The 25,938-nt window shown below is 42.7% G+C and overlaps 1 protein-coding gene across 1 annotated transcript in view; it reads left to right on the top strand.

Annotated features, from left to right (window-relative positions):
- The window catches only part of LOC124772889 (brain-specific angiogenesis inhibitor 1-associated protein 2-like), a 579,992-nt gene that overhangs the window by 489,364 nt on the left and 64,690 nt on the right, over positions 1 to 25,938 (top strand). The window contains exons 3-8 of the mRNA XM_047249357.1: positions 1,360 to 1,452; positions 12,524 to 12,585; positions 12,698 to 12,769; positions 15,182 to 15,382; positions 20,699 to 20,893; positions 23,423 to 23,648. Coding sequence (XP_047105313.1) covers positions 1,360 to 1,452; positions 12,524 to 12,585; positions 12,698 to 12,769; positions 15,182 to 15,382; positions 20,699 to 20,893; positions 23,423 to 23,648 — 849 coding nt within the window. The remainder of the gene's footprint in view (positions 1 to 1,359; positions 1,453 to 12,523; positions 12,586 to 12,697; positions 12,770 to 15,181; positions 15,383 to 20,698; positions 20,894 to 23,422; positions 23,649 to 25,938) is intronic.

Here is a 25,938-nt window from a genome sequence, read left to right on the forward strand (position 1 = left end):
CGAAAACTGTAATATGTATGGCCCGTTTTAATTTATCAGTTGGAAGGTCTTTAAATTTGAAATAAATAAATGAATTTCGTCCACCTGCCCTTTGATGTGTGCTTTAATTCTTCTTCCTCAACTTTAATTCCAGTTTGCTCTTGGTCTCCCTTAGTGGGTGCTCACTGTGTCAGCAGCTCGTGGTCTTGTGGAGAGGGTCCCCAGATTCGATTCCCGACCGGCACAATATGTCATACGCACATGTTTTGCTCACTATACTGGTCAAATAAAATGGTGAATGGCGGGAGGGAGGGACGCAGATTACAACCCTGTATCACTCCATTGTCAACTACTGCTTTCCTTTGGTCTTCGACTTTTGACATACTGCTCATAAATTCACGACACCTAGATTTTTCAGGTAGTACGCTGTAGTGATTTGACAGCTGGCCGAGAAATGGCAGTGTAGAAATTTAATGTCCCCTCAGTAGTGCCATAGGCTCGGTCCTGTGGGCGCTATTGTTCTCCTTGTATGTCAGACACATATCGTCTGTTCTGGCCGTCTCTAAATATCTTTTGTGCGATAACGGCCTCCAGATTTAGCTAAGTACCGTATGTTAACATATAAATACTGTTGTCGTCCAGATGAATAATCGCCTGTCTACAGTGGTCAAAAAGGCGCAAAATCTGTGACTTCAACATAATGCAACTACGTCTCGCCTAATTTATGAAGACATTCTTTCAAGATTTATTACGTTCTCACAGAGAGATAAATAAAAAGATGTTTCAAGAAGGAAATGGCCATAGATTTTCCTTAACAACAAACGAAATGCTCAGTCTTCTACGGAAATCTTTTGAAATAGTGTAAATGTTGTTTTCCATGTCAGAATTGTCCGTAACAGTTTTATAGTTTCGTTAAAGCTTCTGTATACGCGAAAAGCATTCATGTGCAGCTTTTATGTGCCATCTAACATTTAATATTACATTTCAAATCTACTTTTGTTCTCAGCTACATAATTTGTTCTTCATCTTATTTGATCTGGACAGACATCTCGAATGTAATAAAAATTTGAATTGCTGGTGAAACTTGCACTTTGTAAAACTTGGAACTACTTACTTATTTACTTATTACTAGGCATCCGATTTCTAAGTTAAACGTTTCATACGTCACAGCCCTGAATGGTATGATTCTTGTTGTACCCCCTTCAACCTCCTCCCCTCCCCCGTCCCCCCTCCCCCTCCTTATTCCCCGAACGGTGTTATCATGTAGGTACATGCTGTAATATGTGTAAGTTTTGGCGTGTGAGTGGAATTGCGGGCCTTTATGTTCCGTTCCGTCTGTACTTACCAAGAGAATTTTGACCGAGTGTGTTCATGTTTCAGGAGCTGCGGCGGCGTCCCGACTGTACGTGGACGCCATCAGCAAGCTGGCCAAGCAGGCGCAACAGGGTACCTGGGGAGCCTCCGCTGACATCGGTGAGTCATCGAGTGAGGCATCCTATTACAGTCATCGCTTTGGTGCTTTGAATGCTGACGCAATGCGAAAGGTGGACTGTAATTCCTAGAAGCGAAAAATTCTGGCCTTTGACGAAACCCTCTCTTTCCTCATGCTTAAGCGGTGGAGGTCATCTAGTCTAGTTGATCCGATGGGTTTCAATGAGGAGTTAACGTAGCTAAAACCTTAATAATATACTTACGTTTTATTAATTTCCTATCACAATTTGGCACTGGACGTCTTGAAAAAGGACATCAAATATGTAGGCCTTTCAATAAGTAAACAATTTCGATTGAAAAAATGCGGAATTGATTGTGGGATATCGTAGAACTTTACCGCTTCAGCTCCTACGGTTTCATGGAAGCTCCGATAGACGGCGGTGCTATACGTGGCCTTCAAAATGGCGTCTGTATCTGTTGTGGCGTAACAAGCTAGTTACGCCACACTGAGAAGGGAGCCGAAAGGCACGCGTACACACACGCCGACTGGCGTCAAATCTGGAACAGGATACGTTATGACTGCTATAAAGAAAATACGTAGCTTTGGAATATACTTAACTTTTAATCTTTGTTGGTTTACAACGTTCTTCTTGAGACATTTATACGATAACTCTCAACCTAGGTAAGGCTAATGGCGCCTTGCTAGATCGTAGCCATGGACTCAGCAGAAGGCTATTCTAACTGTCTCTCGGCAAATGAGAGGAAGGCTTCGTCCGTATTGTCGCTAGCAATGTCGTCCGTACAACTGGGGCGAGTGCTATATCGTATCTCGAGACCTGCCTTGTGGTGGCGCTAGGTCTGCGATCACACAGTGGCGACACGCGGGTCCGACATGTACTAAATGGACCGCGGCCGATTTAAGCTACCACCTAGCAAGTGTGGTGTCTGGCGGTGACACCACAGTAACGAAGATGAGTTCCGACCATTGCGTTTCTTTTGGTGGATAATCAGAGCACCGCAGATATTCGTAGGCTCTTGCAGAATGCCTACGGAGATCTGGCAGTGAACAAAAGCACGGTAAGTCGTTGTGCGAGGAGTCTGTCGTCATCGCAACCCTGTCTGATCTCCTACATGCCGGCCGACTCCACAAGGGAATGACTCACGAAATGCTGGCAAGTGCGGACAGTGTCATTCGAGTTGGTCGACTGAGTACAATGAAACACCTCGTTCTCAGCTGGACGTCTCTGCTGGAAGTGCTGACATGCTCATCCACCAGTTGAATTTAAAGGTATGTGTCCGCTGGGTTCCTCACCGCTTAACAGAGGACCATAAGAAACATCTGTGTAGAATTGCTTACGCGGTTAAACATGGATTCATCATTTCGAACCGGAAATAAAACGGAGATTATGTTGTAGAATAGCGTTTTGCAGTCAAAGCAGTGGAGAATAATATGATGTATTGTTGAACGGAGATAATGTTGAAAAATAGTTTTTTTGCAGCCAAAGGGGTGGAGAATAATATGGTGTATTGGAATCCATAACAAAACGAAACTGCTTTCAGAAAAACGTGTGCTGCATCACTTATTGAAAACCCCTCGTATACTAATACAAAGTATCTCATGAATGTTATCGGTACCGACGGCGTTGACAGGATACTTTAGATCAAAAAATGGTTCAAATGGCTCTGAGCACTAAGGGACTTAACAGCTATGGTCATCAGTCCCCTAGAACTTAGAACTACTTAAACCTCACTAACCTAAGGACATCACACAGCACCCAGTCATCACGAGGCAGAGAAAATCCCTAACACCGCCGGGAATCGAACCCGGGAACCCGGGCGCGGGAAGCGAGAACACTACCGCACGACAGCGAGCTGCTGACATACTTTAGATCAAACTGTTTGATATCCTTTTAAAGGTGGCCAGCGGACGATACGGGCTAGGATATTATCATGAAAGTAGATTGTATACGTGAAAGAGAAGTGGAGGCACTGGAAGGTTACATATTGATTACATAATGGTAAGACACAGATTTCGGAACGAGGTTTTAAAGTGTAAGACTTTTCCAGGGGCAGATGTGGACTCTGACCACAATTTATGGGTTGCGAACTTCTGATCAAAGCTGAAGAAACGGCAAAAAGGCAGGAATTTAAGGAGACAGGACCTGGATAAACTGAAACAAGAGGTTGTAGAGGGTTTCACAGGGAGCATTAGGGAACGATTGACAAGAACAGGGGAATGGAGTTCAATAGAAGAAGAATGTGAAGCTGTGAGAGATGAAATGTGAAGGCAGCAGAGGTTCAAAAAGGTAAAAAGATGAGAGCTAGTAGAAATCCTTGAGTAACACAAGATAGATTGAATTTAATCGATGAAAGGAGAAAATACAGTATAAAAATGCAATAAGTTGAGAAGGTGGAAGGCCGTACAAAAGTCTAAAAAACGAGATCGACAGGAAGTTAAAAACGGCTAAGCAGGAATGGGCAGACGACAAATGTGTTTCAAGTTGCCGCACCATTTCAATCGCACGCTATGATGCACCTGCTCTCCGTACCGCAACAGAAGTGTGCCTGGTGTTACCGTGAGACATGTAACTAACCTATTGAAGTACCTACCCACTATTGATCCTACCTTACAAATTTTCGGCTTTCAAGGACAATTTTCAGGAACAATTTATTGTTTTTCTATGATATTTGTGTCTACGTCTCTGAGAGGGTAAAATTATGCCATATTGTTTGTCTTATTTTTACAAGAGCTTGCCATTTGTCTTTTCAGAAAAGCTATGTTGAAAATATTTAGCTGTTGCACAACACAAGACTTTTCTGAAAAATTTTGTGAGGAAAAATTACACTAAACGCTGCAAGTTTGCGCTGATGAAGACGTTTCCTTGCCAAGCGTACAGAGGGGGTTTCAAGGGTGGACGGAGGCGCTAGAAGGTCTAGTGATTAGCATAGACAACCGATATTGTAGAGTTTGCGGTTTGGTTTCCAAATATCGGTCATGAACTGGTCTGTAGAATAAATTCGTGCGTCTTTACTCATTTATAACATGCTGAGTGGTTACTTCAATAAATTGGAATCGTAAATTGACTCACGTCCCAGAAAGGAAATTCATTCAAAAGGAATCATGGAAACATGTAGCTAGCATCAGGAATAAATTAAACATTTCAAAATAATCAGTTACCAGACTTGGCGATCAGGAATGCAAGTCGTCATGGAAAATTTCAGAACTTGGATTACAAGCAGAGTGATAGCGTCGGCCTGAAGCACTGTTTTGACAAGGTTTTCGCTCTTGACCGTCACATGTCGAGTACGAAAATTGTTGGGGCTTTGCTTCAAGACGACGCTGTTACGCAACAGATAATTCGAATTCAATATCCGCAACAAGTGTTCTTTCCAACACTTTGAAAATTGAAGTACATACTAAGAACAAGCTAGCATTTGTCATTACTTCACAGAAGCTGGATTACCATTCCATCAGCTATGCGATAGTCGTGTATTTTCAGCGTTTTGCCTTCTGTTATCCGGGTTTGGGAGAAACCGAAATCTCTGTTCAGGTAGCGATCCATCGTACCGTTTCAGTCTGCCACGAGTAAAGTGCTGTTACCAATAAAGAAAAATCTGTTGAGTGGAAATGGATGGGAATTACGACTTTTTAAATATATTTTCCTGGTTAACACAACGAACTTCATTACAAAACACAACTGAACTATGTGCAGAATACGTTATACACGACAAATGTGCTTGGTATTAAGAAACAGTAATAAAATAAGAATAAAATATACTCAGTGGGTATAACTCAGGTAACGAAATAACGTTAACAGAAAAAACAATTAAAATAAATGGGATCTGCAATTACCTTCAATAGGAAACGCCAGTGGATAAAATTACTCGTACGGTGGTCTGCAAGGCATAAGGACAAAAGGAATTTTCGCACTATGTGCTTCAGTCAAGTAACATACTTCAATTAAATTTGGACCGTACATAGAAATAACTGCTACACTACACTTGTTGTTGTTGTTGTTGTGGTCTTCAGTCCTGAGACTGGTTTGATGCAGCTCTCCATGCTACTCTATCCTGTGCAAGCTTCTTCATCTCCCAGTACCTATTGCAACCTACATCCTTCTGAATGTGCTTAGTGTATTGATCTCTTGGTCTCCCTCTACGATTTTTACCCTCCACGCTGCCCTCCAATGCTAAATTTGTGATCCCTTGATGCCTCAAAACATGTCCTACCAACCGATCCCTTCTTCTAGTCAAGTTGTGCCACAAACTTCTCTTCTCCCCAATCCTATTCAATACCTCCTCATTAGTTACGTGATCTACCCGCCTTATCTTCAACATTCTTCTGTAGCACCACATTTCGAAAGCTTCTATTCTCTCTTGTCCAAACTGGTTATCGTCCATGTTTCACTTCCATACATGGCTACACTCCATACAAATACTTTCAGAAACGACTTCCTGACACTTAAATCTATACTCGATGCTAACAAATTTCTTTTCTTCAGAAACGATTTCCTTGCCACTACACTACAGAACGTAAATGAAAGAAGTTAGCACTGAGAGGAAAACAAATGACACGTCTTTTCAAAGGAAATACTTACGCTGAAGTCATCGCGATTCATAATGGTTCCATAGACATTACAAACGGGGAGACAGTGTAGCATAGCATTCTCTACAAAGTGCTTCCGTGATGACCACAAAACTGGCAAGGAGTTCTTGTGACAGAGTGTTCCATTCCCCCCGCCAGCGCTGTTATCAACTGCCCGATGGTCCCTGCACCACATCCCACACCTGCTCGATGGGATTTAAGTAAGGAGAGCGGGCTGGCCAGTCCATTTGCCGAATAACACCTCGTTCCAAGGTTCCTACCTAAGCATTGTCAGCCACAGAAATAAAGTCAGAGGCAAATGCACCCCTGAAAAGACGCTGCTGGGGAAGGAGTACAGTGTCATAAGAACGGTTACCGGTGAGTACCCGTAGACCGGTAGATCGTATTCGAATCTCGATCAATCTTAGCATTAATGAGTGTCGCCTATTACTTCTCTCATCTCTGGAAGAGTTTGATGATATGAAAAATACCGTGTTGCACTGAAGTTCGGAGTCCACGTCGAATTGTACGTCCCTCCGTAGCTCGGTGGGTAACTCAGTTGAAAGGTCTGAGGATGGCACACTACAATGCCTAGAAAAGCACTGGGGTCTTCGATTGACGACTGCTTTACTTTTTTTTACCCCTGTGTAACATTGCGCTTCCCAAAAACATAACACCTGAACCAGCAAAACGACCATGTTCGACAGTGCTCCAGGGGCATTATGTATTCCCATCTGTCGTCACATGATGGTACGCCTAGAATCACTACTCAGACGGTATCTGCTCTCATCCAAGAACAACACGCGAACCCAGTCCTCATTGCTCCAGCCCCTGTGCTCTTGGCACTATCACAAACGGTTCCGCCGATGTGCGGTAGTCAACAGGAGACAACGTGCTGGTCATCCGTCAAAGAGACCACTTTCATGCTCAAATGGCTCTTAGCACTATGGGACTTAACATCTGAGGTCATCAGTCCCCTAGAACTTAGAACTACTTAAACCTAACTAACCTTAGGACGACACACACAACCATGCCCGACGCAGGATTCGAACCTGCGGTTCCAAACTGAAGGGCCTAAAACCTCTCGGCCACAGCGGCCGGCCACCTTCATGCAATCACCGTGCCATTTTGGAGACTGCGTGCTTTCCAGTCCTGTGAAATGTGATGCCAGTTGTCCTCACTGATTGACCTTCGTTCCGTTTTGCGTATTGCACAATGTACTGATCTTCTGCTGCTGTAGTTGACCATGGGCGACCACATCCTCTCCTTCGGGCACCAGCGTTCAGAACGCTGCCCCTGCACGTGAAACAATGCTATGAACAACAAAGAACTGCTAGACTCCATACATTTCGTCCTTCTCTCAGTCTCTCGATGAGTTTTCCCCGTGTGATGTCTCCGGGCCACATTGTAATCAAGAATACCAGCGTGGACTCCACAACTGCCAGCAAATTACCATGCACTGTCTTTCTCCCATCCTTCAACAACTTCCAGTTGCGGGTCCAGCCCCATTTGGCGCTGTAGACCTACTGACCTCACGCCATGTGACGTCCCACGTTCTATGGAGACTCGTACGTACTCCAGGAGGACCTGCAGAGGATTAATGCATGGTGCGACAGCTGGCAGCTTTCCCTAAACGTAGATAAATGTAATATAATGCGCATACATAGGGGCAGAAATCCATTCCAGTACGATTATGCCATAGGTAGTAAATCATTGGAAGCGGTAACGACCGTAAAATACTTAGGAGTTACTATCCGGAGCGATCTGAAGTGGAATGATCACATAAAACAAATAGTGGGAAAAGCAGGCGCCAGGTTGAGATTCATAGGAAGAATTCTAAGAAAATGTGACTCATCGACGAAAGAAGTAGCTTACAAAACGCTTGTTCGTCCGATTCTTGAGTATTGCTCATCAGTATGGGACCCTTACCAGGTTGGATTAATAGAAGAGATAGACATGATCCAGCGAAAAGCAGCGCGATTCGTCATGGGGACATTTAGTCAGCGCGAGAGCGTTACGGAGATGCTGAACAAGCTCCAGTGGCGGACACTTCAAGAAAGGCGTTACGCAATACGGAGAGGTTTATTATCGAAATTACGAGAGAGCACATTCCGGGAAGAGATGGGCAACATATTACTACCGCCCAAATATATCTCGCGTAATGATCACAACGAAAAGATCCGAGAAATTAGAGCAAATACGGAGACTTACAAGCAGTCGTTCTTCCCACGCACAATTCGTGAATGGAACAGGGAAGGGGGGATCAGATAGTGGTACAATAAGTACCCTCCGCCACACACCGTAAGGTGGCTCGCGGAGTATAGATGTAGATGTAGATGTAGATGTATGCACGACTGGGGAGGGTTCTTGCAACATGTTCCCGCATTTTGATTAATTTCGATTGAGTAAATAAATTAAACTTTGTCTCCCTCCTTAATTTTTGCACAGTAGCATATATAAACATTCCACATGAAGCCTTAGAACCAGTTCAACTAAACTTCGAAAGAGCAGAGGACTGTCATCTGTATAGGACCGTTCCACTTGGGTAACTTAATTACAGGGCAGCGAGCACAAGGCACTGGCACATCACTTGTAATAAAAATGACTCTGAAATGCTTGTTGGTTGCTGAAAAAATATCGTAGCTGTTTTTGGAGATATTTTTATTTCCACATTCACAGCATGTTTCGGGACCAGCCCATCGTCTGGTGACCAAATACATTTATGTATGTTCAAGAAGCAGTTGTATGTGCCGTACATCAAGAAATGCATATCGTATATCAGGTATAAGGGATAGTTACTGCACCTGATATACCATATTTGGCGGACAGGGTGGGGAGCAATCTGAGATTATTTCCTGATGATTGTGTAGTGTACGGGAAGTAGTCGAAATTGAGTAGGATACAAGAAGACTTGCAAAAAATTTTTGGTTGATCTCATGAATGGGAACTCGCTCTAAATGTAGAAAAATATAAGTTTACGCAGATGAGTATGAAAAACAAACCATTAATGTTCGGATACAACCTTAGTAGCCTCCTTCTTGACATCGTCACGTCTTTTAAATATCTGGGGACGTAACGTTGCATAGAGGAGTTGTATGCCGGAATACCTCTTTCGGATCAAGTAATAGGAAGAGAAGAGCAAGTAGACGAAGATGTCAAGGGAGATCACATTCTGCAAGAAGAATTTGACAGAGCTCTAAAAGAACTACGGGACAACAAAGCAACGGATATTGATGAAATCCCTGCAGAACTAATAAAGAATGCTGGTGACAGCATGAAAATGATACTGCTTAAACTTATTAGGTCTGTCTATAACACACGAGAGATACCGACAGACTTCCAGAAATGTATCATCGTTCCTATACCAAAGAAGGCAGCAGCTACAAAATGTGAAAAGTACCGAACTCGAGGCCTAATATCACCTGCATCAAAGATTCTCATAAAAATTGTTCTGAAGGCAATTGAAGAGAAGGTGGAGGATATGCTGAGTGAAGATCAGTTTGATTTCAAAAGGGGACTGGGAACAACAGAGGCGATTCTGGCACTGAGACTCGTTATCGAAAAGCAATTACAGAAAAATAAACCAACTTATATTGCCGTTGTAGATATGGAAAAGTCATTTGATGACGTTATCTGGCAAGAGAAGTTCAGAGTGCTGAGGAAAAATGGAATAAAGTACAAAGACATGCGTGTGATACTCAGTTTCAAGAAGAATGAGGTGGCAGTGATTAAGAACTGTCAACAGGAACAAGAAGCAAATATTAGAAAAGGATTAGGACAAGGATGTGCTCTCTCTCCTCTAATATTCAATCCTTACATCCAGGAAGCTATAGACCAAGTTCTAGAAACTACTGCGGTGGGGACCAAAATTAATGGGAAGAAGATAGACATGCTAAGTTACGCAGATGATATTACTATAGTCACGGAGACAAAAGAAGATCTAGAGGCAGTCCTCAAAACAATGGAAAAAATTCTATGTAGTCAGTATGTAATGAGAATAAACAAGAAAAAGACTAAAGTGAAAGTATGCAGTACAGGAGCAGAATATGAACCTCTGAGAATGAGAATTGGAAGAGAGGAGCTGGAAGTGATAGAGCAATTTACTTACCTGGGAAGCAAAATCTCAAGGGATGGTAGAAGCCAGAAAGAAATTGCGAGCAGAATACAAAAGGCCAAAATTGCATCTAATCGGAGAAGTAACTTACTCACCAGCAACAATATCAGTCTAAAAATAAGGAAACTTATCATGAAAGTTTTCGTTTGGAGTGCGGCCCTATACGGATGTGAAACTTGGACAATTGGAAGAGAAGAGAGAACACGGCTAAAGGCCAGGGGGATGTGGTGCTATAGAAGGATGATGAAGATCAGCTGGAGAGACAAAGTAACAAATGAAGAGGTGCTTAGAAGAGTACAGGAAACTAGCTCTGTGGAGAACATCCGAACAAGAAGAGACAAACTTGTAGGGCATATCCTACAGCACAACAACATCATTGTAACAATAGCAGAAGGAACTATTGAGGGAAGGAATTGGTGGGGGCGACCAAGGATATCATACATGCAACAGCTCATGAATGACGTTGGATGTAACAGATACGTGGAAATGAAGAGGAAGGCAGACAGAAGAGAGGAATGGTGCTCCACTGCAAACCAACCTCAGGGTTGAACACTAAAATAAGAAACGTTGCAAAGAGATGAAATGGAACCAGCATGTGAGGATTCTGGTAGGGAAGGCGAATGGTCAACTTCTGATAACTGAGGAAATTTTGGTTCATCTGTAAAGTATCCTGCTTACAGGACGCTCGTGCGATCTATTCTTGAGTACTGCTCCTGTGTTCGGGGTCTGTACCAGGATGGATTAAAGCAAGAAGTCGAGGAAATGCTGGGGTGGGCTGCTAGTTTCTTCGGGAAACACTACTGAAATAAATTAGAGAACTGGCATTTGAATCTGATTGCGGAACGATTCTACTGCAGCAAACATACATCCGCTGTAAGGGCAGCGAAAATAAGATAGGATAAATTCGTGCTTAAATGCAGGCAGTCGCTCTGTTTGCGAGTGGAACAGGGAAGAAATGACTAGTAGTGTTACGGGGTACCTCCACCATGCATCGTACGCTGCCTTGGACTTTTTATCTGTGTTGTGGCAGCTGTACGACCTGTCACTGCTGACCTTACAATGCGACGATCCTGGCGAGTGACTATGCAGCGTAGACGTACAGAACTTCGTTTACGGGTGAGAGAATGTTCACACGACCAGAGGTACCAGCATCGTTGCACAACCGACGCAGCACGTCCAACTTTCGTGGCAGTTCTCCGAAAGGACCATCTCGCCACTCGGAAGGACACTCTTTGTCCCCTTTCAAACTCGCTCGTATGACTGCATCACGTACGATTGCACGCAAGGTTGCCTGTTTTCTTCACACGTCTGCTCCACAGTGAGCCGTCTAGCTGCGAGCATGCCCTGTTAAAGGGTAGATGCAGATGACGATGTATTAGCTATGTCACTACGCAATCTGTTGGCGGAAGACGTTGAAACCTTTATCACTACGTCTACTATCTTCACAAGTGGCACATACCATCGTTTGTTCAAAATCGACATCGTCCTTCCAGGTGTACTGTTTTTCTTTTCTTTACGTCTTGTAGGCCTCCGAACCAGAGTTATTGCAAACAAGCCTATTTGTGGGACCGAAAAAGGAAAAAGCTTCACAACAGGGGGATATTCCGCCCAGCGAAAAGGAAGTGTCTGAAATCAAGCACCAATCAATGTCTCATTCATTTCTACCTTTCAGCCCTTTTTTAAAACTCGGTTTACTACACTACAAATGCTAATAAAGTCTCGAGAAAATTTTTTGGTTGTCGTACAAACTTCTTGATCTTAGTAACAAAAACCGTAACAAGCGTGACTTTGTTGGTACTCGCCAACGTCCACAGAGTCTAATTATATTTTGAAGCTATCTTTTGAGAAAGTTCTTCCCTTTCATTTATATCCTTATCATAATATTCTCAATTTTCAAAGGGTAACAGTGCTAATTACTTCCTAAATTTTCGCGCTTTAAGTGTGTCTTATAAGTTTTGACTAATTCGTTATATTTAACGAGAGACCATTTACACCTGTTAGGAAAAGCAGAGGGCCAAGGAAATTACAATTTTTTTGCAATTTTTAAACTGTGCCAGCTATAGCATCGTCTCGTTAACATTTATACCTCTTCGCCCACGTGTTTCAATTACGACAGTAATTATTGAAATACAAGCGGTCGACATTAACTGGCATGTTTCTGTTTGATCGATGCTCTAGAAAAAACATACGAAGCGGGTAGTCAATCAAGATTTCCGCTTTTAGTTTGCTTTTGCCGTATCCGCTCGTTTGCCCGTGCAAACACCATTAACGGTGAACAAATCCAGTCGGGGTCTTGCAGTGAAATAGGGAACGAAAATCATTCGCTCTTTGCTGTTGCCCTGCTTTTAAGTCAAATATTACTGTGCAGATTCCCGGCTCGGGCTGCACTGACGTCTTTTTTCTTCATGTTTCAGGTTCGGCTCTTATTCAGATAGTTGACGTCTACAAGGAGATACACGAGCAGCAGATGAATATAGTGAGTATACAACTGGATAAATCTGTCTCTGTCAGTTCCATAACATTAAGACATTGTGCCGAACCAACTTTCTCAGCAGTCTGGATTATAACTAATTTTTGTTTTCCTGCAGCTGAAAGCGTTCTACGTGGACATGCTGGTGCCTCTGGAGACGAACCTGGAGAAAGATACAAAAGTCGTACAGGTGAGGAAACGGAAAATTTGTAACTAAAAGTTAACATTGTTTGATCCCTGGGCGATGTTGCTAATGGAGCAAGGTACTAATGTTCAAATGTGTGTGAATTCCTACGAGACCAAACTGCTAAGGTCAACGGTCCCTAGACTTAGACTACTTAAACTAAGTTATACTAAGAACAACACACGTCATCGGTCCCTAGACTTACACTACTTATACTAAGTTATGCTAAGAACAACACACATATACCCATGCCCGAGGGGGGACCCGAACCTCCAGCGGGAGGGGCCGCGCAATCCGTAACATGGCGCCTCAAACCAAGCGGCCACTCCGCGCGCCTCAGATTTTCAATTAAGTAGCATTGCTGAGAACTCTAACACTTAACACGTCTCTAGAAGGCGATTCGCCCCTATTATCTGCTTCCTGGGTTGAGATAAACAACGAGCGACAGCTGGTTAAGAGTCAGTAGGAGATATTTTTACCATCAGTATCTACTGCTCTTATGTTTTCTGTCAAAAGCCAAGCATCTTCACAGTGTCTTATTGATGCTAATATATAGCAAGGGCTGTTGCGGCATCTTGATAAACTTTGCCAAATGTAAATGAAGTCGTGACAAAGGGATTCCTCCTGTCACCTCTCTCAGCGTACTCAGTAAGGAGTTACGGCCGATCGTGAATGAATGTTGCTTTCTGAAGGTGAAATATATAAATTTTCGTCAATTTAGACTTGTTTGTGGAACATTGTTAACCGTTACAACTATTGGTTTTCGAACACTCTTCGACATTAAGTAGAATAATACAAAACCTGTAGTCTCAAAAATTTATTCATAGTCGTGGAAACTGAAAAGATGCACTCACAAACTCATACTTTTCCGTCAGTAGACGCTTATGCAAACGAATGAAATCTTTGTTTCCGTTTTGAGTACGTAAAGCTAAATGTGAGCCTTTCTACTTAACAATGCCAGATTAGGTAACTTAAGCTAAGCGATAGTTGCAACAGTAGTCCCTAGACGAAAGGCTCCTAGGGAGTGTAGAGGACGCGATCTTTCCTTGTGGTCAAAGTGTTGGTACGAAGGTAATGGGAAAGCACCATTTTTACAGGGTGGTCAAAACAGTCTGTAAATTATGTTGAAGGATACGTTTTGCTGAGAAATACCTGATAAGGAGAAACTTGGATACGTTGCGCCGTTTCCGATTGAATTAGCATTGAAGTTAGCCAGTCAGGTCATTGCGCGCGCAGATGCAAGCAGCCACCCGGCTTGTTTTGCGTTTATTTTTCCCCGAAACGAACTATCATAGCTTTTGCTCACTTAGCTAAAATTTATCACATCTGAACAAGTGGCAATTCACGGACTCACAGATGTCTAAGCGTTACCGCATTTTAGGGTGTCAAGTGCTTGCATTTGAAAGTGGAACGGACAGAGTGGCTACTTCAGAGTTGGTTACATTGGAAATGGCAATTATTTCCCAGTACAACCTGCGCTGAAATACCCTTACAACTTTGTCAGGCTACTTCGACAATCCTTATAGTACTCAAGTATCACTCTCAATAGCCATTCAACTCTGAAGTGAAATACACTAGGCATTTTAAGGTTTCTTTGACTGTGCCTCACCGCTTTTGATAGAGCTCTCGAATTATATCTCATCGGAGACTTGTGGATCAATTTCTTGGAACAGGTCTTTGGCTTATTATTTCAAGCTAACATTCTTATCCAAGAGAATACTAAAATCTCTGCATGTACGAAAGATGCACACGAATTTCTTCGTTGAGCTCTCTTCAAGAGTCTGTCGGTGTGGCCGAGCGGTTCTAGGCGCTTCAGTCCGGAACCGCGCTGCTGCTACGGTCGCAGGTTCGATTCCTGCCTCGGGCATGGATGTGTGTGATGTCCTTAGGCTAGTTAGGTTTAAGTAGTTCTAAGTCTAGGGGAGTGATGACCTCAGATGTTAAGTCCCATGGTACTCAGAGCCATTTGTGCCATTTTCTCTTCAAGAGAGTAGGCGATGAGCTAAGTTCCAGTATAGGTAATCTACTGGACGCCTAACTATCGACACCTTTCCAGAAAGTTTTGTCTTTCATATTACTTTTCTCAGAATTTTGCTTGATTTTTCAAACCGTTCCTTGTAAATTTTTGTGCCATCAGTCTAGATATTCGAACCTGAACCATTCGAACAAGGGCTAACTTAATAACATTTTCTTAAGAATTACTGCTAAACTTGCGCGCTTGTTACTGTCTTCGATTCACCCGACACGCGTATGCCTCGTTTTAGGACGAATGTCTTTCAGAGCGGACTGAAAAAACAACTCCAGAGACGTGCGTTTCTGCAGTAAAAATTGTTGATGTGATTTGTTCGGTAATTTTATCACTACAAGCCGCAAATTTAGACGAGTTTTCACTTAGCATGCACCCTTTTTTCATTACAGAGTGAGCAGAAGCGCTTCCTGCAGCAACACAAACAACGCTCTGAGACGTACAGCAAGGCGGCCGCGGCCATCAAGAAGCAGAGGAAGAAGACCCGCGCCAAACCCCCGGCTGTGGCCCTGGACCGCGAGGTGAAGAGCCTCCAGGCGCTGGAGGAAGAGCGCGCCAAGCTGGACGCCTTCTGCGAGGCCAGTCTCAAGACCGTGAGTACCGCGAAACGTTCTCCGACCCAGCTTTTACACCATCTGTGCACTTTTCGTGTATCACTTTTAAGAGGAACACATAGCGAAGCAGCAACAGACAGGGAAAGACAAAGAAATAAAACCCCAAAAGGGAGGAAGATATAATAGGATATTTGATAATGCCCCGCGAAATAGTCTGCATTTTCGCCATAGAGTGTATGACATACTTTAGTTACCAGTATCATTTGCGTCTTTTCTGTTCCACATGACAAGTATCGGCAAGTCACTATGTGGCCTCTAACATCTCTGATTTTCACGTCATTTCAGGAGAATCTTCATAGTAATACCACAACGCTTTCCTTGCAACGTCTTTGCAGCATCTGTCCTTGCAGGTAGATGAAAATATACGTGACGAACCAATGACGCGCTGCTGTTCTTTGTATCTCTCTCCCTCTCTTTTCTTCTTTCTTTTTGTATCTATTAATTCTATACACTAAGTTTGGAGGCAGACCACGATAAGAAAATTTCTTGAAAAATTCCGTCACAGATTCCGTGACAAATTTCATGACAAGAAAATTCGAGAAACTAGAGCTAATGTAGAGGCTTAGCGACAATCATTTTTCGTACACACCATTCGAGCTTGGAACTGGAAAGGGAGGTAAGTTAGTGATACCAGAAGTACCCTGAGTCATATCATTTAGTTGGCTTGCGGAGTATGATGTAGATGTAGATGAGTAGGGAAAACAAAACGACCGGAAATGAACTATTACATAGGCTATGGTATAGCTCAGATGAACTGCCATGTGGCATAATTCCGACCTCAGTGAAGATCTAACCTATTCTGTATACACAGTTGTCTGTCAGTCCTGTTTATAACTTTCGAATTTGTTTTTACGTCAGAGAAGACACGTCATGAATTATTTTTCTCTCAAAATTTTAGTGCAATATATTGGTTCCTCCAATGGAATGACTTCAGGAACACTTTCTGAAATAAATCTTGTTTCATTCTTACTGTTACAAAATACTGTTTTTAGAACAGACTATTATTCGTCAGTCGTTCATTCCTTGGATTCGTCCATCCGCTGGTTGACAAGAGGTTTCTACACTTGGAAGCAGAGGCGGTTTGCGTGTGCTGTCGCCCCTCCGATACGGCAATGGTACTTTACTGCCATCACGCAGTCCCATGAATTCTAATTTCAGTACTTAATTGAAATTTAGATATCTCGTGATCAACAACTCGGAACGAGACTGTTTTCACGAAACGTATCTAATAAAACTCTACATACATCTACCTATGACTGATCGTGAGTATTTCTAATTTGTATTTTAATTCACTAACTCAGTAACCAGGAGCGCGATGAGCCTGCAGAAGTGAACGATCTGCCGCCGCTACTTCTCAAGTTTTGTTTCGTCAACAGCTCACGCAGCAAGCAAAACCATGAAACCCACAGAGCACTACACATCTGCTCAAGGGAAACAAACTTGCCAATTCTCCCAGTTTTCCATAACAGAAGAAATGCCTCATGTCTCATTAAGGGGTCAACAAATTTCTAAGCTAGGAATTAATAACACTTTCTAAACAGTATCTCAGATTCCGGGAGTCCCTTTTTGCTTGCTCCAAGCCGCTCTGCAAAAACTGTTTTGATACTCACGGCTTTCAGAAAATCGGACTCAAGAAACCTGGTGTCCGTGGGAATAGTACTCTGGTGCAAAATGCTTCTTCCAACGAGGAGCTTTCAAAAGCGTCTTTTTGAGTTGCACTCTACCAAAAGGATTGTTCGGTAGTTTTGGTACACTACGTAATGTTGCAGCAAATTGTGGCATTGTCAAGATTATTGGTAGTATTGGTACTTAAAGGTATATACTTTATGAATAGCAGAAAAATGTTTTATATAAGTTCGACGAAGTAGTGAGGTGATGTTTGATATATTTTTGTCTTGCCATTTTTTTTATTTCGCCTGCGTTTTCTAGGGCTGTGTGGTAAAACTGTATTCTTTTCTCTATTTTTACAACTACATTCCTCTGTTTAACAATTTTCGAATAAACATTCACAATTTCAGTTTTTCTGTAAATACTGTTTTAGAGACAGAAGGATAACTATGGAGAACAAAAATTTTCTGTAGGTTACCCAGCCTTTTACGTATCCTCACTCATCTAGACAATTCACCGCTTCCGGTTTGAAGGGGAATCTAGTAAGTTGTTGATCACATACGTGAAGAAATAGATCGTTATGAGAAAACGCCACACAGGTATGCAACTCACTTGATTAACAGGTACTGTGCGTACGACCTTAACTGATGCAGGCTACTAGGGAAGCTGCCGTAGTCTACACTTACGTGTGATAATTTACAGTAGCGAGAGGAAAAATTGGATTAGGAATTAAAATCAATGGAGAAGAAATAAGAACTTTGAGGTTTGACGATGACATTATAATTCTGTCAGAGACAGCAAACGACTTGGAAGAGCAGTTGAACGCAATCGACAGTGTCTTAAAAGGAGGATATAAGATGAACATCAATATCAAGGAGTATAATGGAATGTAGTCGAATAAAATCAGGTGATGCTGAGGGAATTGAATTAGGAAATGAGACAGTAGTAGATGAGTTTTGCTATTAGGGAAGCAAAATAACCGATGATCGTCGAAATGGAGAGGATATAAAATGTAGACTGGCTATGGCAAGGACAGCGTTTCTGAAGAAGAGAAATTTGTTGACATCGAGTATAGATTTAAGTGTCAGGAAGTCGTTTCTAAAAGTATTTGTATGGAGTGTGGCCATACACGGCAGTGGAACATGGACAAGATTTCGAAATGTGGTGCTACAAAATAGTGCTGAAAATTAGATGGGTAGATCACGTAACTAATGAGGAGACAGTGAACATAATTGGGGCTGGCCGCAGTGGCCGAGCGGTTCAAGGAGCTTCAGTCTGCAACCGCGCTACCGCTACGGTCGCAGGATCGAATCCTGCCTCGGGAATGGATGTGTGTGATGTCCTTAGGTTGGTTAGGTTTAAGTAGTTCTAAGTTCTAGGGGACTGATGGCCTCAGATGTTAAGTCCCATAGTGCTCAGAGCCATTTGAACCATTTTTGAACAGAATTGGGGAGAAGAACAATTTGTTGCACAACTTCACTAGAAGAAGGGATCGGTTGATAGGACACATTCTGAGGCATCAAGGTGTGGGGCGGCGGGTGGAATTTTATGTGTTGCTGTTATATAAAATTTGTTTGAATGTAGAAACACTGCATTTCCTATTATTTAGAATGTTATTTATGCTGTCTTTCGCCGTTCTCAACACTGGCTGTCTAACTACAATATTGGCAACCAGAAAGTGATTAGCAAAACGTGAAGCCTGTAATTAGAATTCCTAGTGCCCACTTCATCTGAGAATACACTTATAGTTACAGCTTATAGCTCTGAGGAATTAGGAGATTGTCTGGGATTTAAAATCAAAAACTATCGTGAAAAAAACTTTCTCTATATTCTGAAAATCACAGATAAAACAAAGAATCCACACAATCTGACTAACAGCAGTTCAGAGTCTAATGCGCTGATGCAACTATAACTGTCCAAATTAAATATTTAAATGAAGCTCGCCATAATTTGATGATAAGGTTCATCAAACGCCACGCTAAATAATTGTTAGAATGTCTGTCCCGCGGCGGCACGTGAAAATACGACAATACGCAAACTGAAGATCGATAATTAAAGTCAACCCAGAATTAGCACTTCACTCGAAAATGATTTCATGGTTACGCGTATCTCGAGTAACTTAATACGGCATCCGAGGCTGTTTGTAGCAATGATACCGACGCGACGCGACTCCCGACACAGATGGCGTGCTATTCAGCGTCTGGAGAGAACTGGGGCCTTCCTTCCTCGCGCAGCGTTCTTATATATAAAGACGCGGTGCGGACGGCTAAGGGAACGCCTGATCAAATCGGCCCTCCCGACTAGCCGCTGGACTAGTAACGCACCACTTTAAGTTATTAAATAAATCATAGCTTCTTTTGCTTATGGCCGATGAAGCTCTTATTTTAAATGTGCATTCAGCACGCAGGTAAGTATTGATAATAAAATTTTGTTGAATATTTTGGGCGAGAGAATTAATTTAATTATACTGCACCTAGTAGACGAGCTCTGAACTGGCCCTTTGGAGATACGCTATCGCTATAGTTTTATAGGTATTCAAATGAAACTTCTCACATCTTCATAGTTATAGCGGATCTCCAACCTAGTTAAATATAAACATCCTAGCCTTATTTATTAGCCTACTTAATCTATCTTGCTTCCATAAGTTTTAAGACAAAAACCAGAAAATATTGAATTTCAACTAAAATCTTAAATTTTGAGATCCAGAAGACTGTTTCTATTAAATATTTATGAAAAAGGAATCTAATTATAAATTTTGAAGTCTCTAGCTCTTTTCTGTTGCGCCAATGATTTTTACAGAAAAACGTCCAAATTTCGAAAATGGTTAAAGTTATCGAACTGATATTCAACACATATTAATTTAGTATTACTCCTGACATGCTAGAAATGTTTTAGGTTATTTGCTTGATTTTTAAAGTATTGCGCAACATTTATGACGTCAGAGCTAGTTGCAGCGAACTGGCTGGCACACAATGGAAAGACTGATGTGAATTTACTACGGCGTGAGTAGGCTGCTTCCCTACAAAGGGATCACCAATTTAGTACTGGAGATAAGCGTGGAGGGTACAATTCGTAGAGGGGGACCAAGAGATGAATACACTAAGCGGATTCAGAAGGATGTAGGTTGCAGTAGGTACTGGGAGATGAAGCAGCTTGCACAGGATAGAGTAGCATGGAGAGCTGCATCAAACCATTCACTGCACTGAAGACCACAACAACAACAACATGGTAGTTTTATAGCTGTAGCTTGGAAACATTCGCCATGTTGGAAAAATCATTCGCCCTTGATTGAGCCCCATAGGTCTCCTCTACAAACGATTAGTATTAAGGAAAGACCAAATCTTCATCGCCAGATTTGCAAGAGGCACCTTACTCCAGATATCGGAAACTGATTCTAGCGTACACCGTAACTACTGGTCAAACAGACATGATTTCCCAGGGAATGAAACGTTACAATTTTACTAAACACCGAATGTTCTCAGGCAGCTTTACGGTTTTTGTAGAATAGGGTTTGAAAATTCCATTGAGGGTCACTTTAATGGTACAGATGAAAATTTTTCATCATACTATTAACCTCTTAATTTGTCCAGCTTTCAGGAATAATTTTGCGGGAGTGCTTAGTATGTTGGGAAGGTTCGTCATTCTCGTACCATTCCAGTGCTACCACGTGTAATGTGTCTGTTGCAGGCGATGACGCAGGAGCGCCGTCGCTACGGGTTCGTGCTGGAGCGCCAGTGTTCGCTGGCGAAGCACTACCTGCTGCACCACAGCCAGTGCCGGCAGGCGCTGGAGGGCCGGTTGGACGCCTGGCAGGAGGTGGCGCAGTCCAGGGAGGCGCTGCCCGACGGCGTCGAGGCAGTCATGGCCGCCAGGCTGCGGCAGGTGAGCTCCCCACGTCCAGGTACACCCTAGTACTGCAGCTCGTAGCCACTTGCAGACCACACATACACTGTAACAAGGTCTTCCATGTCGCCCCCTCACCTACTGATCACATAGCATCAGACAACAAGATGAGTGTGACCGTAGAAGACCGATAGTCGTGCCAAGCGGAATACGCGACTGGATTGGACATTTCTTGGAAGAGATTATGCAACATTCTATCTCGATGGGGTCTTATCGACAGACGTAGAAGTAACTGCAGGCGTACTGCAGGGAAGAATGTTGGGATCCTTGCTGTTTATGGTGTATCCTAAAGACTTTTCAGACCTTCCACATATCATACTGTTATCTACAGTGAAGAGCTGTCTGGAAAAAACTGCCCAGTTATATAGTCATATCGGATTTCAATGTTCTGCAAAGCCAAGCACGAACTTTCGGGTAAACAGCAACCGTTATAAGTAATATCCACCTGAAATACAGCTCGTACACAACGTAATTTTTGTAGCTGGCTTTGACCATCGAACGCGAGGTTTGTATGATTTGTTAAAATTGCGGTTTTTAGGAACAAAATCAATGGTTGAATGCTATGAATTGATACTGACAATTACATATGTTGTAGTTAGATGGTCTCTTGATTTTTTTTTGTATTCTTCTACACTCTTGTTCTTTGATTTGTATACTACTTTCTACCATACAAATTTTGGTTACACGTAAGTGATGTGTTATAGTTTTCAAATTAATGGCTGTATAGTAAATTTTATGTAAAATGATAATAAAACTTCTTAATGCGTAGTGGAAAGAATACACGATAACAACTCTAAAACATGGTGTACTGTATCCTTACGTTGTATGTATATGTAGAAACCGTAAATAAGAAGTTTAAGTAAAAGTTTAACAAAATATTTCAATATATTAAGAAAAGTGTTCTAACGGAAAGAAAGAGCAGTTAACGAGGGGTTAAAATTAAAATATATGTGTGTACGAAACGTTGTAGAGTTACACTGAAGCGCCAAAGAAACAGGTATAGCCTTGCGTATTCAAATACAGAGATTCCTAAACAGGCAGAATACGGCGCTGCGGTCGGCAACGCCTATATAAGAAAACAAGTGTTTGGGGCAGTTGTTAGATCGGTTTGTGCTATTACAATGGCAGGATATCAAGATTTAAGTGAGTTTGAAAGCGGTGTTATAGGCGGCCTACGAGCCGATGCGACACAGCGTCTCCGAGGTAGCGATGAAGTAGGGATTTTCCCGTACGACCATTTCACGAGTGTACCGTCAACATCAGGAATCCGGTAAAGCATCAAATCTCCGACATCGCTGCGCCCCGAAAACATCCTGTAAGAACGGGACCAACGGCGACTGAAAGAGAATCGTTCAACGTGACAGAAGTGCAACCCTTCCGCAAACTGCTGCAGATTTCAATGCACGGCCATCAGCAAGTGTCAGCGTGCGAACCATTCAACGAAACATCATCGATATGGGCTTTCGGAACCGGAGGCCCACTCGTGCACCCTTGATGACTGCACGACACGAAGCTTCACGCCTCGCCTGGACCCCTCAACATCGACATCGGACTGTTGATGACCGGAAACATGCTGCGTCGTGGGACAAGTTTCATTTCAAATTGTATCGAGCGGATGGACAAGTACGAGTATTGACATAATCTCATGAACCCGTGGACCCTGCATGTCAGCAGGGGACTGTTCAAGCTGGTAGAGGCTCTGTAATGGTGTGGGGTGTGTGCAATTGGAAGTGATATGGGATACGTCGAGATACGACTCTGACAGGTGGCACATACTTAAGCATTCCGTCTGATCACCTGCATCCTTTAATGTCCATTGTGCATTCCGACGAAGTTGGTAAATTCCAGTAGGACAATGCGATACCCCACAGGTCCAAAATCACTATAGAGTGGCTCCAGGAACTCTCTTCTGAGTTTAAACACTTCCGCTGACCACCAAGCTCCCCAGACGTGAACATTATTAAACATATATCGGATGCCTTGCGACGTGCTATTCAGAAGAGTCCTTCACTCCCTCGTACTCTTACGGATTTATGGACAGCTCTGCGGGATTCATGGTGTCAATTCCCCACCCCCAGCAATACTTCAGACATTAGTCGAGTCCATGTCACGTCGTGTTGCGGCATTTCTGCGTGCACACGGGGGCCCTACACGATATTTGGCAGTTGTACCAGTTTCTTTGGCTCTTCAGTGTGGATGTGAAGGTAGATGTGCAATGTTTATAAAATCTTATTATGGCAGTAATGACAATACTACCTGCACCAATTGATAAAAGACGCCTTCCTCCATTTGAAAAACATTTTTTTTTAAAAACATGCAAATTGTGGTATTATTTTTGATCATTAACTAACCGAACGAATGCATGGTGCCCGACTCTTGAACAGTGGGTATGGGAAGGCATACGTGGAATAATGTGTGCCAGATTTTTCAAACATTAAATGTTCCTGGATGTTCTGTCTTTGTTTTACCAAGTCAGCCGTTGTTAGCTGAGCCTCGGGATGTCCGCAGGTGAATTTCTACTCGGAGGACGCGCCCTCAGAAGCGGAGCGCGACCGGACCGAGGACGACCGTGTGTCCATGTCGTCGCAGCTGCGCAAGACCAAGTCGATGGACGCGTCGTGCCTGGACATGCGCTCCATCGGCGACGCCGCCAGCCAGCACAGCCCGCTCAAGCCGCTCTCCAGGGCCAAGTCGGAGTTCGACCTCAGCGCCTCCACACAGTCCCTGGACCAAGGCAAGTTGGCGGCGGCGGATCACCTCAACCGTGCGCACCTTCTATTTGGTGAAGTGTAAAAGATACAGAAACGAATTTTACGACAGTTGTTGGTATGCTTAGACGCTTGTTGTAATTTGTTGCTTGGTTAATGTTCTTTACCCTTTCATCAAACGAGATTTGCTACAACGCATTGAAAAAGCTTGAAAAGCCAAGTACAGTGATTTAACGCTTCTTAGTGTTCTCGTTGAAACTTTTCGCAAGGGTATCCGAGATACGTGGTCTAACTGAACGGTTCCAGATATTGATAGGAGACTTATGGCAAATTATAGGAGGCATAGGGACACTAATTTTGTTGTACGGTTGATACTATTCACTCTTGTATCAATAGAGATGTTGAAGAAAACATATTTTTAATAGCATGATGTAGTTTTTAATAGCAGTCGAAAGATGAAATAGCGAGTGCAGTGATATAACGCTTGTTAATGTCGACGTCGAAACGTTTCGCAAAAGTGCTGTAGAAATTTGGTCAAACGGAAAATCAAAGCGGGCCGAATCCGTTGCTGTAAAAGCACCGGACTCTCTCGTTGTATGCAGCGAGAGGATAAGCCAAAGCTACTAAAGTACAACGTAGGTACCACACGACATAGATGCGGGGTAAGCTACGGTTTCTGTAAGAGGAACGGCATTTTGTCAACAATAATAAGAATCTTTGTGGTGGTGCTCCAAGTAGAGAAGAAACTCGACACGAATCTGATGACATTGAGCAGCATTCACTTGTTTCCGGTTGCTTTGAAACGTATGTAGCAAATACAGTGTCTGCAGCAGAACTTCCGTTATCTTCGTGTGTTTATTGTCAACTGCCACATTTTTAAAATGAGAAAAGAGAATTTTATAAAACCTTCGTGAGCACTGTCTACTGCAGGGTTTCGCAAACTGTATATGGAAGTGAATAAGTGATCCCCAAAGAACTATCAAAAACATCGTATTCTTTCAATATTTTTTCCTACTTTTTAAAAAATTTATCAAGATTTTTGTGTTATCAGTTATGATTTAAAATTTAAGTAACCAACGAATAAAAATGTTCCTCGGATTTTAAAATTTTATTAATTCTGTTAACTTGGAGAGTTTGAAAATATCAGTCAATGACTTGCAAAGGAAGGTTTATTGGAACTTTCACTTAGATTTCGATAGTTTTAAAACTGTCTTTTTCGGAGCGCGTAATGGGCCTTGGTGCATCACATGCTGATAAAGTACAGTGAATAAAGCCAAACGGCTCTTGTCTTGAGAGACATTCATTTTACGAAGACAAATAATCACAAGCCATGACTTAGGACTGCAGCACCATGGTACTTCAGGCGTGAATATTAAACGCTTAGTGTACTGGCTCAATAACGTAGGGCTTTTGTCGACGTAAAAGTTGAATTATGGCATCTGGATTGCAAGAGTGTGCATATGACAAATAGAAAGGTCAACCTTCAGCATAAACAAAGTGTTCCATATAAGCACCAGAATTTTCAAAGCGCACCTTCAGAGGAAAAATGTGGGAACAGCTGGTATTCTGTGACGCTACTGTCACATATCACTGTGCTCCATCAATTCTTTTTCGGACACTATTTTGTGGTTATGTTTGTGGACAATGGAAATTTGTACTTAGAGATGTGGGTTAGCCCCTCCTTGCAGTTTTGCAGTTCAGGTATAGCTAGGGGTATCCTTCGTCGACAGAGGGCAGCCTGTCAATCCAGTTAGTTCGAGAACATCTGCCTGGGCATTGATCAACTTTCACGGAAGCCAGCCTGTTTTCCACTCCACTGGCTTTGTGTGAACGGAGCAGGTGTCTGCCTACGTGCTGCCTTGCCATTTCCTTGGGATAATCTGTGCACAACATTTTTACTTTCATTGCTTACCTCAAAGTCCCAGGTAAACAGTGCCAGCTGACTAGTGTAGCAGCATCAGTTCCCTTTCACTCCAAAAATTTAATTTATCCAATGAGATTGCATTATTCCACATGGTACATGGTACACACAGGTTGACCAGTAACGATAACTCGGAATTATCCCAGGGCCAACCTTGGGACAATAAAATGTGGGTCTTGTATGACAGAAGTGGGAAGATTCCTCTCTTTTCCCCGAGGTTCCTTAAACTTTGTTATTCTTCTCATCTGTCACATTGGCAGTCGTTGGTTGGAAGTTGGGCAAGGGGAATCAGTTTTTTGGACGGAATATCGGACGAAACGGGAGCTGTCCGCCATGCAGTTAGGCGCAGGTTGATGATCTTGAGAGATGTAAGTTTTCACATGACGTGGTACCGT

Source organism: Schistocerca piceifrons, chromosome 2 (genome assembly GCF_021461385.2).
Source record: "Schistocerca piceifrons isolate TAMUIC-IGC-003096 chromosome 2, iqSchPice1.1, whole genome shotgun sequence".
In the NCBI taxonomy this organism is placed as follows: Eukaryota; Metazoa; Arthropoda; class Insecta; order Orthoptera; family Acrididae; genus Schistocerca; species Schistocerca piceifrons.